Source organism: Adelges cooleyi, unplaced genomic scaffold (assembly GCF_023614345.1).
Source record: "Adelges cooleyi isolate 19-005CV unplaced genomic scaffold, UGA_ACOO_1.1 ACOO_flye_CR_arks_rails_tigmint_CR_PRNA_21, whole genome shotgun sequence".
NCBI classification, from domain to species: domain Eukaryota; kingdom Metazoa; phylum Arthropoda; class Insecta; order Hemiptera; family Adelgidae; genus Adelges; species Adelges cooleyi.
Window position 1 is genome coordinate 2,269,719 of NW_026095871.1, and position 14,960 is coordinate 2,284,678.

At 30.5% G+C, this 14,960-nt stretch overlaps 2 protein-coding genes across 2 annotated transcripts; one reads left to right on the plus strand and one right to left on the minus strand.

The window, feature by feature from the left end:
* Positions 1-2,983: 2,983 nt before the first annotated feature.
* Positions 2,984-10,068, minus strand: LOC126835012 (leucine-rich PPR motif-containing protein, mitochondrial-like). Its single transcript, XM_050567280.1, has 20 exons — positions 9,752-10,068; positions 9,535-9,680; positions 9,345-9,467; positions 9,005-9,272; positions 8,660-8,891; positions 8,401-8,595; positions 8,094-8,307; positions 7,794-8,015; positions 7,417-7,724; positions 7,164-7,340; positions 6,951-7,082; positions 6,516-6,711; positions 6,127-6,346; positions 5,819-6,050; positions 5,126-5,285; positions 4,584-5,059; positions 4,294-4,498; positions 3,512-3,796; positions 3,273-3,433; positions 2,984-3,147 (listed from the first exon to the last, which is right to left on the minus strand). The coding sequence occupies exons 1-20, from the start codon at positions 9,919-9,921 to the stop codon at positions 3,061-3,063; spliced, it is 4,209 nt and encodes a 1,402-aa protein (XP_050423237.1). The 5' UTR covers positions 9,922-10,068; the 3' UTR covers positions 2,984-3,060.
* A 214-nt stretch (positions 10,069-10,282) lies between these two features.
* LOC126834234 (uncharacterized) lies at positions 10,283-14,641 on the plus strand. The gene is made up of 5 exons (XM_050566013.1): positions 10,283-10,541; positions 10,599-10,823; positions 10,887-11,255; positions 11,333-12,181; positions 12,622-14,641. Exons 1-5 carry the CDS (start codon positions 10,539-10,541, stop codon positions 13,852-13,854), a joined length of 2,679 nt encoding a protein of 892 aa, XP_050421970.1. The 5' UTR covers positions 10,283-10,538; the 3' UTR covers positions 13,855-14,641.
* Positions 14,642-14,960: the final 319 nt, after the last annotated feature.

The window sequence follows — 14,960 nt, forward strand, 5'->3', positions numbered from 1 at the left end:
AATATATTATATTATATTAAATTATAGTATCATAATATTACTATATGATTATACTAAAAGCGTAAAGTTTCTATGTACATACCGTGTTCTGCCACTGTTGTAATTATTATTTTTGTTTTTATTTAGATTTAACACGTTACTATTATTATTACTATAGCCTTCGTTATTTAATATTATAATTGACAAAAAAAAAAATACACATGATAATATTGTTATTATCCGATATATTATTATGATCAATCAGATCCCATGAGATCGGCGCCGGATATATTATTATTATTATATAAATAGTAATATTATTTTATATTATAATAATATGAGGTGCTTTTAGACTAACGCGAGCATTGAATATAATATTATACACCAGAATAAATCTATTATATTATATTATCATAATGAACAATTTTAAAAATGTACCTCTCTGTACCATTTATCTAGTCATATGTAATAATCGTATAAGGAAAATAATAATGTCTCTTTATTGTTTTTTTAAATAGCCACGCTCGTGCGTTTCTTGTTAATCTTATAGTTGTTCATTAACTTATTTCCCAATTATTATTAATACGTTTGAACTGGTAGGTAAGCAACATTATAATAAGAATTGATAATGACTAATAATATAGGTAATTTAATGTATGAAAACTAATTTGCATAGTCGAATATTTAGTTTAAAAATACAACCATTTAGCTACCTATTAAAAATTATACTACTTAAATAATATTATATTAAATTATATTCTTGATGGGGGAAAAATGTACTATTTTATCTTGTTATTGTTACTTATTTATTATTGTAAAATATTGTATTATATAATATATTATACGAATGACATTATTATATTATATTATTAAAAATATAGTTATTTAAATCTATAATATCACTATAATATTATAATAATAATAATAAACGAGCAAGTCGGTGAAAAGCAAATTTTGTAGAGCCCAGAGAGCGTACCTAGGAGAGGGTCGTTTTTAAGGACGGCCCCGAGTAGGTATTTGTTGTATTTCCTGTATTTTTTATCCGTAGCCGATAAAACGTATTATTATTAATAAAATATAGAGTATATTTTCAAACTCGTATATAAAGTTTCTTCGAGAATTGATTTTTGATAAAAAACCGCTACGATAATACCGCCTGACGCGGAGGCGGTTTGAACGGCATTTAAACGGACCGAATAAAAAAACACCCACACATCTCCAATCGCAAAAGAAAGCAAACATCCCAATTTTCTAAACTTACAACAGCTTTGATAAGGTTTTTGTCCAGACATTTTCCCATAATAATATAGTACATTGTTACAAACCGGCGAAACGACCATTTAAGAACAATTTTTTTTTTTTTGGTTGATCGGTTGCTATGGTTGCTCGGGATTAAATATAAAAAAATAACAATTTATATACCAACATTTTTTAAAAAAAGACTTAACATTTTTTACACGCGAATTGGCAGTAAATTTTAGTATTATTATTATGTAATACCTAAAACGAGTCACGTTGTTGTTTGTTAAACGCGAAAAACCACGAAAACATAAGTAGAACTTTATATTAATATAATATTATACAACATATATTTATTATCTATAATATATATTGTATAAATTAATAAGTACTTAAAGATTATAATTTATTGTTTGTTTAATATTATTATCATTATTACCCAAATATGATTATGTACATTATATGTTCCTCGTGGTCGATATACACGTCTCTCTTATAAATATAAGTAGTTGACAATTATTGCAATATCATTAGTAAAATACTATAAACTATTATTAACCAGTTATCCGAGTACTGTTATATTTTCGTTTGTTTATTATAAAATTTATCGGACGAGAAAACGGTTTGTAATTTTTTTTTTGTCTGAACTTTAGTGTTTATTAATTTATATATAATATTATATTATAAATAAAATAATAATAATTGTCTGTCGTTTACGTCATGTGAAAAATAGAATGTTATAGACGCTAGTCGCAATACACTACATATTATTATTATATTATATAAACAATAAAACATTATACATATTATTATATTTATAAAAATATGTATATATATATACTATTACAATAATAAATAAAAAAACCAAACAAGTATAATATGTAACCCCGTAATGATTGAACTTATAAAGATTGTGTACATTATACGATTGAAATCCATAAGCCCACTTTTAGACATAAAATCTTGGCCAAAATGTGAACGTTTTCTCAGTTAATTACAAACTATACCAATTTGTTATCATTTCAAATATATTATATATAAATGGATACTTGATTTACAGCCTTAAACGTCAACTAGGCCTTCCCAACTTCTGTTCAGCATATTTTGTCTTGTACATTTCTTTAAAATTTAAAATTAGCTAAATATTTTTTCCACCTAAAACTTCGACGTGATTAACTAAATAATATGAATAAGACAAATTAAAAAAAAAAAATTATTATTAAAAATTACTGCATTTTAAAAATATGAAATTAAGGTTTATTTTTAAACATTTTTGTCAACTAAATTTGGTCGACTAAAAACAAACGTCCATTTTTTAATCAAATAGTAATTCTTTTTTTTTTTTTTGACATTAGTGTAAAAAATAATAAAAATTATAATCGATGACCCATACCAACCTGCCTAAGTTGCACCAGTTCATCTAACCGACGAGATAAAAAAATTTTTATTTCTACATTACTTTAATTATTAAATGGTAAAATCTCAATTTTGTGTTTAACGTTTAAGTATGTCTTTTTATCGTTTTAGTCTCAACCTTACTTTGCCAAAATATTTTTTTTTCTTCGTTGCAAAACACAAAGGCAAATGAAATGAATAGTAATACGGCACCGGATAGACTAAAGCAAAGGTAAGTTTTTATTACAGGATTACTTATGAGTTATCCACCTTGTATTCTGTAAAGCCTGAGACAAATGATAAACTGTTATAATCCTAGTATATGACTTAAGAAAAATAAAAGATACCGACATATTTTTTTAAACTATTTATTTACAATGAGTTTATAAAATACAACAAAACAAAATATAAAAAAAATCTACTACTGTTACGCTCATTTCTTAAGTGTTAAACTTTTGTTGATGACTTTTCATCATCACTAGAATCACTGGAATCACTTTCGCTTTTCAGTTCACGATTTTTAGATGCCGTGCCCTAGAAAAAAAGAAGAAATACAATTTTTTAATACTAGTTCTAAAGGTAATTGCTATAATATGATTAATTTTCGTTTGGTCTATATTCTGAATTATAAATATTGTAATGTCAAAGAATATATTTACCCTTTTTTTGAATTTTTGAATATCATATTTAAACGTTTCCCCTTTGGATTCAATGTCTTTCTTTAATCTTGAAACTGTCGATTCGCTTATATCCTCGAACGAAACTTGTTTCAGTGCTTCGTCTAACGTGTTGTGAGCTTCGACATAGTTATCTTGATTAACTACGCCACAATATATTTTTACATAATTAACTAAATACACTTTGACAATATTATAATTAGTAAATGTTTAATACTGACCGTGACCATCTATGAGAGCGCAATAAACCAATCCTAAATTAGTGTTCTTATTGGCCAAACCCTTCAGTTTTGAAATCGTAGACAACAGTTTTTGTCCCAACTCAAAATTACCTTTTGATCGGATATTCACCAGTATGTGACGGTACTGAATTCTTGTAGAGACATCTAAATCGCCGATGAGCTTATCGGCTTTATCAAATTCATTGTTCAACATAAAATAAGACCAAAGACTGTTGGCAAACACGGTAATACCTTTCGGTGCCAATTTAGAATTTATTTCTTCGACTGAAATAGAAAAAAAAAAATCACATGTTAACAAGTAAATTAGGCCGCCAGTAACCAAGCATCAGTGGCTTTAGTGAGCACTCACTCCCTATATAAACACCTTACTCACTCAGCCACTCATCCTCCTCAACTTTGTAACACGTTATCATAATTTCATTACATTCTGTGCTAAGTAATGAATGCAAAAAGTGGTACAACTTTTTCAATAAGTTATTTGAAAAAAATAATACGTTACAAAATGGTTTTTTAAAAAAATACTTATTTTGAACAAGAAAATAAATTGGAGTTCATTACATAAGCATTCAGTTTTAAAAACATTAGTTTTGACTATTTAGATCAATAAAATGTGGTCCAACCATTTAAAAAAAATATACACTAAGAAAAAATAAATCAATGAGTTTCTATTGAAAGTAACGCCAGTTATTTTGTAACAGATAAATTTAATTGAAAATATAACATTTAAAAACATTACTGTATTCAAATAAACCCATACTAACTTGTCGGTAAAACTGTAGAATCCTTTTGCAATATCTCGACAACCGAACCGCCAGGTACACTTCTGACAATTTCTAATAGTTTATCTTTGTCATTTAAGTTTTCATTGATATTTTGCACGAATGAAGTAAACATTTCTTTTATGTTTCCACTCTTTTGATGAGCCTTCCAACTGTGTTGGTTTAGACTTAAATAGCTAGATAAATTCTAAAAACAGTAAACAAGAAACGGTAAAGTTATAACAAAATCATAAGAAATTAATGAGCAATTTTTTTTTAAACATCAAACAAACCTTAGGCACTTTTTCTTTTAAAAATTCTAATGAAGCGACTTCTCCAGCTTCTGATAGTTTTGAAACCAAGAAACGCAATACGTTTTTAGAAATCTGTCTGTCATTGACTAACATCTCTTTAGCGATTTCAATTGCTTCGCTTAATTTATTTTCGCGAGTTAAAAGTTCGATAATTTTAGATTCTTTGGAGTTATGAAGTGGTAAATTTTTGGAAAGTATTTTTCTACGTATTTTAATAGCATTTGTGATGTCGTTTTTATCCAAATACGAGTCTAACAAGTTAAATAAATCTTTTTGGATGATGTTGTCAGACGATTGTTGTTTTTCTTTTGGTTTATTCACTGCGAATGGCACTTCACATCCATTTTTTTTAAGAAGTTCACTCAAGGACCACATAAACGTATCAGACGGTTGAATGTCTTCTTCTTGCATTTGGGTCCAAAGACTCATGGCTTCTTCTACTTTATTGTTTTTGCCTAGAACAAAAGTTGAAACGGGCTGTTTAATTTTATCGAATATTATTTTAATCAATTTTGTTTTACTGTGCAACTCCAAAAGTTCGTTGTATATTTTAGATCTGTTGAATTGGTGAATGTCTTTTGTAACTTCAAGTAAGCGGTTAAGTAACTCCTCGGAGTTATCAGCTCCATACTTGGCACAAGCGACGTTCAAGCGATCTTGCCTAGCTTTTAAGCCTGGAGTCTAAAACAAACAAATAGATTTACATTAATTCATCTAATACTAAACAGCATACAGACCTCAGCATATATTTATTTAATTAACAAATAACAAATAATTTTTTAAGCTAAGTAAATTTCTATTTAGTGTTTCAAAAACTAAATTATTTTTAATTATTATAATTAACATTATTAACTAATATTATAAACATAATTCCCACATTATTTTCTATAATAATTTCAGTTTGTATTTAAATAACAAACAAAATAATAGTTGAGTAAATAATTAAAATTGTTTACTTTATTAATTATTAATAAATAATTAATTATTATTTTACTTTATTTACTTTATTAGCTTGAATGCTGAATTGAGAATTTATATTCAAACCAATAGACTGATTCATTCATGATAAAAAATAATACAAATTTTATTTCTTTATCTTCCAAATAATTTTAAAAGTGGAAGAATTATTTCAATTATAATTTATATTTATTATATAATGCCCAGGTTTGCTAACAAACATGGAAAATAAATTAATATGACTAAGTTTTCATTACCTCTAATATTTTACGTGCTTGTTTAAGACGACCACATTCGAGAAACGATAGCATTAAATCATACAATGAATTGATTTCACCATGAATAGTAGTGCTCAAGTCAGTCAGTGTTTGCAAAGACGATGCATCTTCCGCCTCAATGAATTTCATAGATAATTCATTTTTCATTGGTGTACACCTGTACGTTTTACAACACCATTCGAATTTCTCCAAGGCTTCTTTCAGGTTTTGGCTATTAACCCAAAAACACAAAGGTATAAAATAATTTTTGACGAACACAAAACAAAAAGTGTTTCTTTTATTATTACTTAATTAAATGAACTTTAATCAGCGGCCCCAAAATTATATTTGACACAGTTGTGTAATTCTTGTTAACTAATATGTCGAATAATTGTTGAACGAGTTCAGGGTCTCCTTTGTCAGCAGCATTGTTTAATAACTTCCAACAGTTATTCGAATGTTGATATGAAAGAAAATCTTCTTGCTTGCCTTCTGGCTGTTCAACGGACGACAAGAACTCGATGGCTTCTAAGCAAATAATAGTGGCACATTTAAATACAGTTTAATACAAATTTTAAGTCAGAAACTTAATAGAAAATTATTTTTAATTATTTTCAAGTGTTAAAAATATATAAAACAATATAATACTATTTACGTAAATAATTAAGGTTAACTATATTTTACATTATTAACTTACTTTCGACACAGTCATTCTTAGCAATAACTTCTGCCATTTTTACCATTTTATGTTTGTCCAACAAAAATTGTTGATTTGCCATTGTTAACTGCTGATATAAATCTTTAGCTTCATTCAACTTGTCGTTACTTAAATATAAATCCAACAGCAAAACAAGTGATCCTGTTGGTATATCAAATCCATCGGCTGTTAATTTCTAAAAAGTAAAAACAAACTACCATAAATTATACAGTGTTAATAGGAAATTAGCACACAAAAAAAGAAAACTTATTATTTATCAATGGATAATCCACAAAAAGAAAATTATGCAGTTTTTGTAAAGCGGTTTACATGCGAAACTTTTTTTTACTTAATACTGTTGATAAATTAATATTGAAAAATGGTAATACATTTTAAACAACTTCTCTATTAAGTTAACCCAAACTTTTAACATACTTCTTTTAAAGCCATTGCTTTTTCCAGATTTTTATTTCTACAATACAAATTAAACAGTTGTCGCTTAACACCGTTTTTAGTCTCTCCCGAAGCTTCTCCTCTCTTGATAATATTTTCTAATGTGTGTTCATCCTATTAGGGGATTTATGAACAAATGTTTTACTATAGATTTACAAGGTAATAAGTAACAAAAATGTATTATGTTATATTTACCGCATTTGCCAAAGTATAACTGCCCGGTTTGACTCCGAGTTCGACTTTACGAACCAAATTTGAGTCTGTTAAATTTTCCAGTAAATTAGAAATTTCAAAAGTGATCTTCCCTTCTAAATTATTTTGTACGTTTTCTGCTGCTCGGGAACTTATGCCCAAACCTTTTTCATACATGGCCTACGTTTTGGTAAACAAAAAAAAAATTATTTAACCCATATATTTTAAAATACTGCTAAACGCTGCAACAAATCACCTCCAGCAGTTCTTGCATAATGGATACGACCGCAGGACTTTGTTTTAAATTCTGCACGATACTGCTGACTATTTGACCAAGAAACACTCGCATTTCAATTATTTGTTCTTCAGTGTCTGGACTGGGCACAAACTTATCATTAGACTGTTTTGCTAATTCCGGTGACAAGACCAATGGCAGACGCGAGAAACCGTTACATATTTGTTGAAGTATTACGATCAGAGATTTGATATCATTTCCTTCTAAAAATGCTCTCACCAATGGCTGACGTATAACATATGGTATATAGAAAGCCCGATGAGTGGCGGCTGTAAAAAAAATTAATATTTAATGGTTACAAATTTAGTTGTTATTTTATTTTTATTATAACTCTATACCGATGTCAGCGGCTAGACGTATATCATTCTTGGATAACAAATATAGCACTAGTGCGTGCGTACTCGTGCCTTGCGCGATGCCTGACAGTTGTAAATTTTGGATAATTTGTGATCCACTCTGACCGTTGTTAATTAAAGTAGGCATCACATAATGTCGCAGTGTATCGACGTTCGGAGTTAATTTGTAAGTGTTTATCATTGTCATCAATACATTATTGAAGCCTAGTAAAATGACGACACGAATGCACATTAAAAAAAATTACTTAACAAACAATAAGACCTGTATCCACTAAAAATTACCATCTAAATCGTTGAGTTTACTTTTCGATACTAATAAAGGCCAAAAATAGTGTTGTCTAATAGGTAGTTCTTTTTTGTTCATATATTCGAACAAACCCAATGCTGTGTTGACTGAACCTTTTTTTAATGCCATTTCAGTCGCATGTTCTATGGCCATCAGATTAGATCCGTCTGCTATGAGTTTCTCGCAAAATTCAATTACTTTGTTCACCGGCTAAAACACAATACAAAACAATTTCGAATTTAGCCACAACATCTATAATAAAAATGAATAAAATATGAAACTAAAAAAATACTAAAGTCTTACGCAGTTTATTTTTATTAAATGGTTAATTAAAAATCTGCCCATCGGTGGTGGTGTTGTATTATCTATACTAGTAGGTCTTTTCATAGAATCAAAAACTTTAATGGCAGTTTCTATCTGACCAGCCGTGGTCAACTTGTAAATACAATTTATAGCGTCTTGGTTGTAGCCGCTCGACTTTTGAACTCGATTTAATATCTATAAATTTAGGTTAAATAGTTGTTAATTAAATTGTTTTTTACTCTTTAGGAAAATTACTTACCTCATCTACCTTGTCGCTATGACCATTAGTAGCTAAAGAATACAAAATATCAAGCAGATCTTTATGGGACAAATAAATGTCTTGTTGTTCGCAAATGTTTAAGATCTCGGTTACTTTAGCAATATCTCCTTTTTTGGCGTAACCCGAAGCCAATAAAGTATATGTTTCTGAAGATGGTTCCAGCTTTGATTCTTTCATAACGTTTAAAACACCTTCTGCGCTCTCCATATCGCTAATCAATTTAAAACAGTTATGACATGTAATGTATGACTATAATTACAATACACTACAGTAGTCCCCAATGTTGTTATATAACCGAAATACTATAATACATTTATTACATACCCGTTTTGAGAATGTCCAATGACCAAAGCGTTAAAGACCATATGGTTGATCGGTAATTGTTTGTCACGCATGTATTCTAATATACGGCTCGCTCCTTCGATATCGCCTTGTTTACAGTAACTAGTCACTAAATTTTGGTAAGTAACACGATTTGGTGTAATGCCTTTGTTTTTTAATTCCTCCAAGAATTCCGTGGGAGAAAACTGATGGTCGTTTTCTAAATAAACTTTTAACAAAGTATTGTAATGGCTTACATCCAACGGAACACCTATATCACAAAAATGATCATATATTACGCATGATTAATTGTTTGTATATGATGTACATTATTAAAATTTACCGATCTTGACCAAAGTGTCCCATGTTTTCTTGGCTAGTATTGTCCGATTTTCTGGTAATTCGTCTGGTACCAAAATTCCACAGCATCGAATCACAAGTAACGCCTGAGAGGGTGTGGCTATGTCTAAAACAAAAACAGGTATTATTGTTATAAACGCATATCAATAAATAGTTCATACTATCTCGCATACTCGAATGTTCGATTTCTTTAATGACACTTTCTACGTCTTGTTTCGATATGCGACCATATTTACGCACATTGTCATCGAGTTTCTTGATCTGTAAGTCAACTTTGTTTGAAGAAGACGAGCTCAGGATGGTCGATGAAAAGAACGAGCTGATCAGAGTTACATATAAATTATTATAAACTATCCATTTTGGGAGAACACAGACTTGGCGTGAACTTACCGACTTGGAAGTATGTTGGTACAGAACCGAGAAGTGCTAGCGACATAGTTGTCGTTTGATGTTCTTTGCGGTGTATTCGTGTTGGACGAAACCAGTGTATTGTTAAGTCGATGGCGACTCAAAGTATACGCGGTGCGTATGTGCTTAGAGCACTGTATTAAAATGGACATTGTGTGTACTGACTAATGAAAAATGATATACTTAATCCGAAAACTAAAAACTCTGTAATAAAATCTCAGTTGGAGTCGAAATCCCCCAAAAAAAAATCGTACAATTAATAGCGAACCGAGTACATAAATTAAAATTTGAAATAACCTAGAATATCGCTTCGAAGTTCGAACTGATAGTACAAACTCATGTGACTCATGTACCGTGGTAATAAAGCTTGCCGATTAGTAGGTAACCGCGGCCGCAGGATCAATAATGATAACGTAACCCGTTCGTGGCACCGCCGCACCGGGCATGCGTTTAAAAATGTTTGAACTTTGATAGATAATTGTTGATAAAATGCAAATAAATGATTCATCAACTAATGGATTATTAAATATTTATAAATATATTACATACATTTATGTATAAGAAATTTAAAGATAAATCATGTAAAACATGATAATTTACTGTTGACTGCTTACATTCCTGTCACAATTATCGAATGATAAATTAAAAATAAGTGTAAATATTTTAATTCTTAAACTGTATTAACAATGTATCTTAAAGCAATTTGTTTTGTAAGATAATATTTTTGACTTTTTGTTTTAAGTAAAACGTATTAAAAAAAAAACAAAAAATGGTAAGTTGAGAATTTTAGGAAACTAAAATAAAACTAAAATAGAGATTCATTTTTTAGCCTCCGAAAAAGAAGAAGACTGCTGGTGGTCAGACAGTTCGATTCCAACCATCAGATCATAGACAATCGAAAAAATCTCAAGCTGAAATTGAGTCTTCGTCTCACCGTCTTCCGGTCATACCGGCCCTATGGACTGTATCTTTGATAGTTGTGATCGGTTCGTTGTGCTACCGAGGGTACTTGGACACTCACTTTACTGTTAACTCACCTTTTCGCGGTCCAAAAGTATGTGCTTATAAAACATATATCGTCTTTAAAAGTGATGTAATTAAAATAGACTTTTAACAGGTAACAAAAAAAGATTCCGATCCTATACGGTGGGGTACACTACGGCCTGGCCAATACCTAGGTTTGAGAACGAAAGAACCTAGAGATCGAGGGTCGGTTAGTGCAGGACTTATGTGGTATAAAAACGAGGAATTGCTTGCCAAAGGTCCGGATTCAATACGCTACAATTGTGAAAACAGAGATACCATAAAGTATGGATTCATCGAGCATAACACTTGTAGTTATGGAATTCAAGTCATTCAGGAGTTGAATGACAATTTTGAAGACGTTAATTACGCCATAAATACAACATTTTTGAGACCTGAACAAAACAATAAAAAAGATTGGACTGTCAGAGTCGATTATGCTAACCGTAAAAAATCAAACAAAGTAAGATAACGTCTACATTTTATTTTCAAAATAGTCTTAATGATATTAACGTATTATTGTTGTTAAACAATTTTCAGAACGATATATCGTTTGTATGGTATACTGTAATCGATCCAGGAGATGACGACGATAAATCTCTTTCGCAATCTGAATATAATCTGCAAGTCGAAAAAACAGTTGAAGGTTCACATCTGGTAGCGAGAATCATCGGACATTCTCCTAGTTTAGGTGATTTCAAAATGTCGGTCGTTTTTGACAGTGAAAACACGAAAGACATACATTCTTCTATGCACGCTAGTGTCGGTGTTACACAATGTAACTCGATGGCCGAAGTGAAAGAATGTCTTGTGCACGGTACAATGGCTGTTGAAAATGATAAAACTAGCCAATCCCAACATCGAGTCGTGTTGACTGATAAGAAACAATCGACTGGTTTTAAGAACTTTGTAGCCGTTCAAATTACTTTATACTCTCAAACTGGTAGTTTTGACGTTGTTTATCAACAAAATCAAAATTCGGCTGCTTTACTAACTGGACAGAAATTAACAAAAGTTGCATCGGTATACAGTGCGAAATTTCATGAAAAATTTAATCATGTATTTAAATTGAAAAGTTACTCTAACGAATATGTTGAGTTTGCTCGCTCAACGTTCAGCCAGATGGCCGGAAGCATTGGTTACTTTTACGGCAACAGTTTAGTACGAGACGAAGAGGCCTTGCTGAATGATGACTCTTCGATATTGCGCTACTGGAAATCGGCTTTATTGACTTCCGTTCCTAGTAGATCTCAATTTCCTCGAGGTTTCTTGTGGGACGATGGTTTCCATGGTCTTCTGCTATCCAAATGGAGTACGGATTTGGAACTAGATATAGTCAGTCACTGGCTCGATACAATGAATTGTCGCGGTTGGATACCAAGGGAACAGGTATAAAAAAAAATGTTAATCAAATTTTGTTTTAGGTAAATTATTAGCCAACGTGTGTTTGCTGTATAATCTGATAAAGAGTATTAAATATGTTAATTACTATAAATAACAAACTTTAACGAAAATCATTAAAATCTTAAGTTAATACATACCATATTTTTCAATTAAATAACATTCTGGTTTCAATACAAAAAAATTTTTTTAAATTAAATAAAATTAAAATAAATAATTATTACTATTATTAGTACCAAAAAAAAAAAAAAAATTAATATAATTATAATTTTCTAAATGCATTTCTTCTTGAAATTAAGAAATAGTTATTATAAAAATAAAATGCATTATTTTTTTTTAAGTAACTTTAAGAACTACCTTCGTATTTATATTGAATATATTTAAGACTTAAAAGTGTTATATTTGTAATAATATGACATTTTTTTCAGATATTGGGGTCGGAAGCTAGAGTGAGAGTACCGAATGAGTTCATAGTTCAAAGTTCGACGGCTGCCAACCCGCCGGCTCTTCTTTTGACTATAGAATCGATTTTAGACAAATTAGAAGACAAAGAAAAATTCAGAGAAGAAAACTTCATAAAACACAGAGAAATACTCAAAATGATGTGGCCTCGATTACGCGCTTGGTATTCCTATTTTAACGATACACAGACAGCCGGAAACAATGATGAAGTTTTTCAAGGTTACAAGTGGCACGGTCGCAATGCTAGTTCATCGTATGAGTTAAATCCCCAGACTTTGACATCTGGAATGGATGATTATCCCAGAGCATCGCATCCTGAAAGCGCAGATTCACCAAGAAATGGCCCTCTGGATTATGAAAGGCACTTGGACCTCTTGTGTTGGATGGCTCGCGCCACGCGTATTATGTACAGGTTAGGTACATATTTGAATTTAGAAAATGAAAACAACGGAGCCGTAGACAATTATAGGGATCATTATCAAGTGTTGGTGTCAAACTTGGACCGCCTTCACTGGAGCGAGAGTGGCTCGATGTATGCGGACTATGGGTTGCACACCGATAGTGTAGAGTTAAAAAAAGTACGCAAACCAGAAGACGGTACTTTTGAATTTAGGAGAATCGTGTTGGAACCGCCCAAATGGCAGTATGTGGATACCCATCCTGGTTATAATAGTTTGTATCCTTTGTTAATGAGAATTGTACCATCCAAGAAAAAATTAAACGCCATTTTAGATATGGTTGAACGTGATTTGATGACAGATGGCTGTGGTTTGAGATCCCTAAGTAAACGCTCCAGCATGTACAATATGTACAACACGGAACATAACCCGCCGTATTGGAGGGGTCAAGTGTGGATTAATATTCAGTTTTTAACTCTGGGATCGCTGAACTATTACATGGCCGAGAGTAATAATATTTTCGATGTGAACGATCTCATTGACATTGATAAAGGAACGCGCAATAGGTGCCGTCAGCTGTACAACAAGTTGAGGGAAAACATAGTCGACTGTATGTACAATGAATGGAAGAGAACCGGATATGTTTGGGAACGATATAGCGACGATTTGGAAGAGGTTTGGGAAATAAACAAAGAGAGCGGCGGCAAAAGAAAACGTGTGTTAGTCCACAAAGGAATTGGAACAAGACCGTTTACCGGGTGGTCCGCAACCGTGCTGCTTATTATGGCCGAACTTTACTAATCGGTAGAGTTGGCACAAAAACCTGTATGTTTGGTTATAAATAGAACAAATAAAACCCTTAATTTTGAATTAATCAAAACATTTTCTGGACTAGATTAACATTTTTTTAATATTAATAAAATATTTTAATGATATTTCTGGCCAAAAAATTATTGTAATATATTTTCAAAATATTCAAATTTTTTGCCGTTTTTTTGGATTTATGTTTTTTTTCCCAACTCTACTAGTAGAGAGAAAAAGGTACTACCTGATTACACAAAGTTTATTCCTATCGTTTCACATATGTAAACATTTCAAGTTATTCGTTATGTATTTTTTTTGTTTATTAGGTAAATTTACTCGTATATCGTTTACCAATTACCATATTATTATATTTTTAAACTTCTATTATGGTCTCAACATTTAATGACTAATGTACATATTAATAGTACTCCTCGTGTTTTGTAAATTACCGGTTTCTTTATTGTTAATGTATCTCTTAAAAGGCAACGTACCATTAAAATATGTAAACACACAACACAACACTTGGTGAAAAAATACGAATCCCAATCACCCGTATGTATCCATATACTCGTAACTTCTTTTTTACTGCGGATACCTGTTTTTATTCTGTAATGTATTAGGTGTAAGCAGTTTTTAGAAAAAATGTATTTCAACTTAAACTATGTTGTATGTATTTGACTGTATTTTCAGTCTTGGGCTTGTATTTTTTAAATGTAACGAAATGTCATTACTGGTACGTTACTATCGTCGATTATGTAGTAATTAAATTACTTTGTCTATTATACACTGTGACTAAATTTTTGAAAAATAATTTATGCAAGTTATTACTTTAGTGTTATTTCAATATAAATTGTAACAAAATTACTTTGGCATTATTTAAATATAGTTATAAAGGAACTTTTAAAAAAATATTGAAAACTAAAATGCACTACTAAAAAAATACCCAAACACGAGAATAAAACATTCTTCATATTCTTTTGTTTTTTATTATAAAAAAATTGTTTGGCAATACTTATTAATAAATAAATTAACATTATAATAACATTTACTCATTATTTTAAAACCATATGCGACGCTCTGTTTAAATTACAATTGTATTGCCA

Bases quoted from the DNA above. Each gene is read 5' to 3' on its own strand.
- LOC126835012 (XM_050567280.1), bottom strand. From the start codon at position 9,921: ATGTCCATTTTAATACAGTGCTCTAAGCACATACGCACCGCGTATACT. The intron at 7,341-7,416 runs GTGATTTGTTGC...ACCAAAACGTAG, and splicing joins TTATGCAAGAACTGCTGGAG to GCCATGTATGAAAAAGGTTT. The intron at 3,797-4,293 runs GTTAGTATGGGT...TTTCTATTTCAG, and splicing joins TTCTACAGTTTTACCGACAA to TCGAAGAAATAAATTCTAAA.
- LOC126834234 (XM_050566013.1), top strand. The intron at 10,824-10,886 runs GTATGTGCTTAT...GACTTTTAACAG, and splicing joins CACCTTTTCGCGGTCCAAAA to GTAACAAAAAAAGATTCCGA. The intron at 11,256-11,332 runs GTAAGATAACGT...AACAATTTTCAG, and splicing joins ACCGTAAAAAATCAAACAAA to AACGATATATCGTTTGTATG.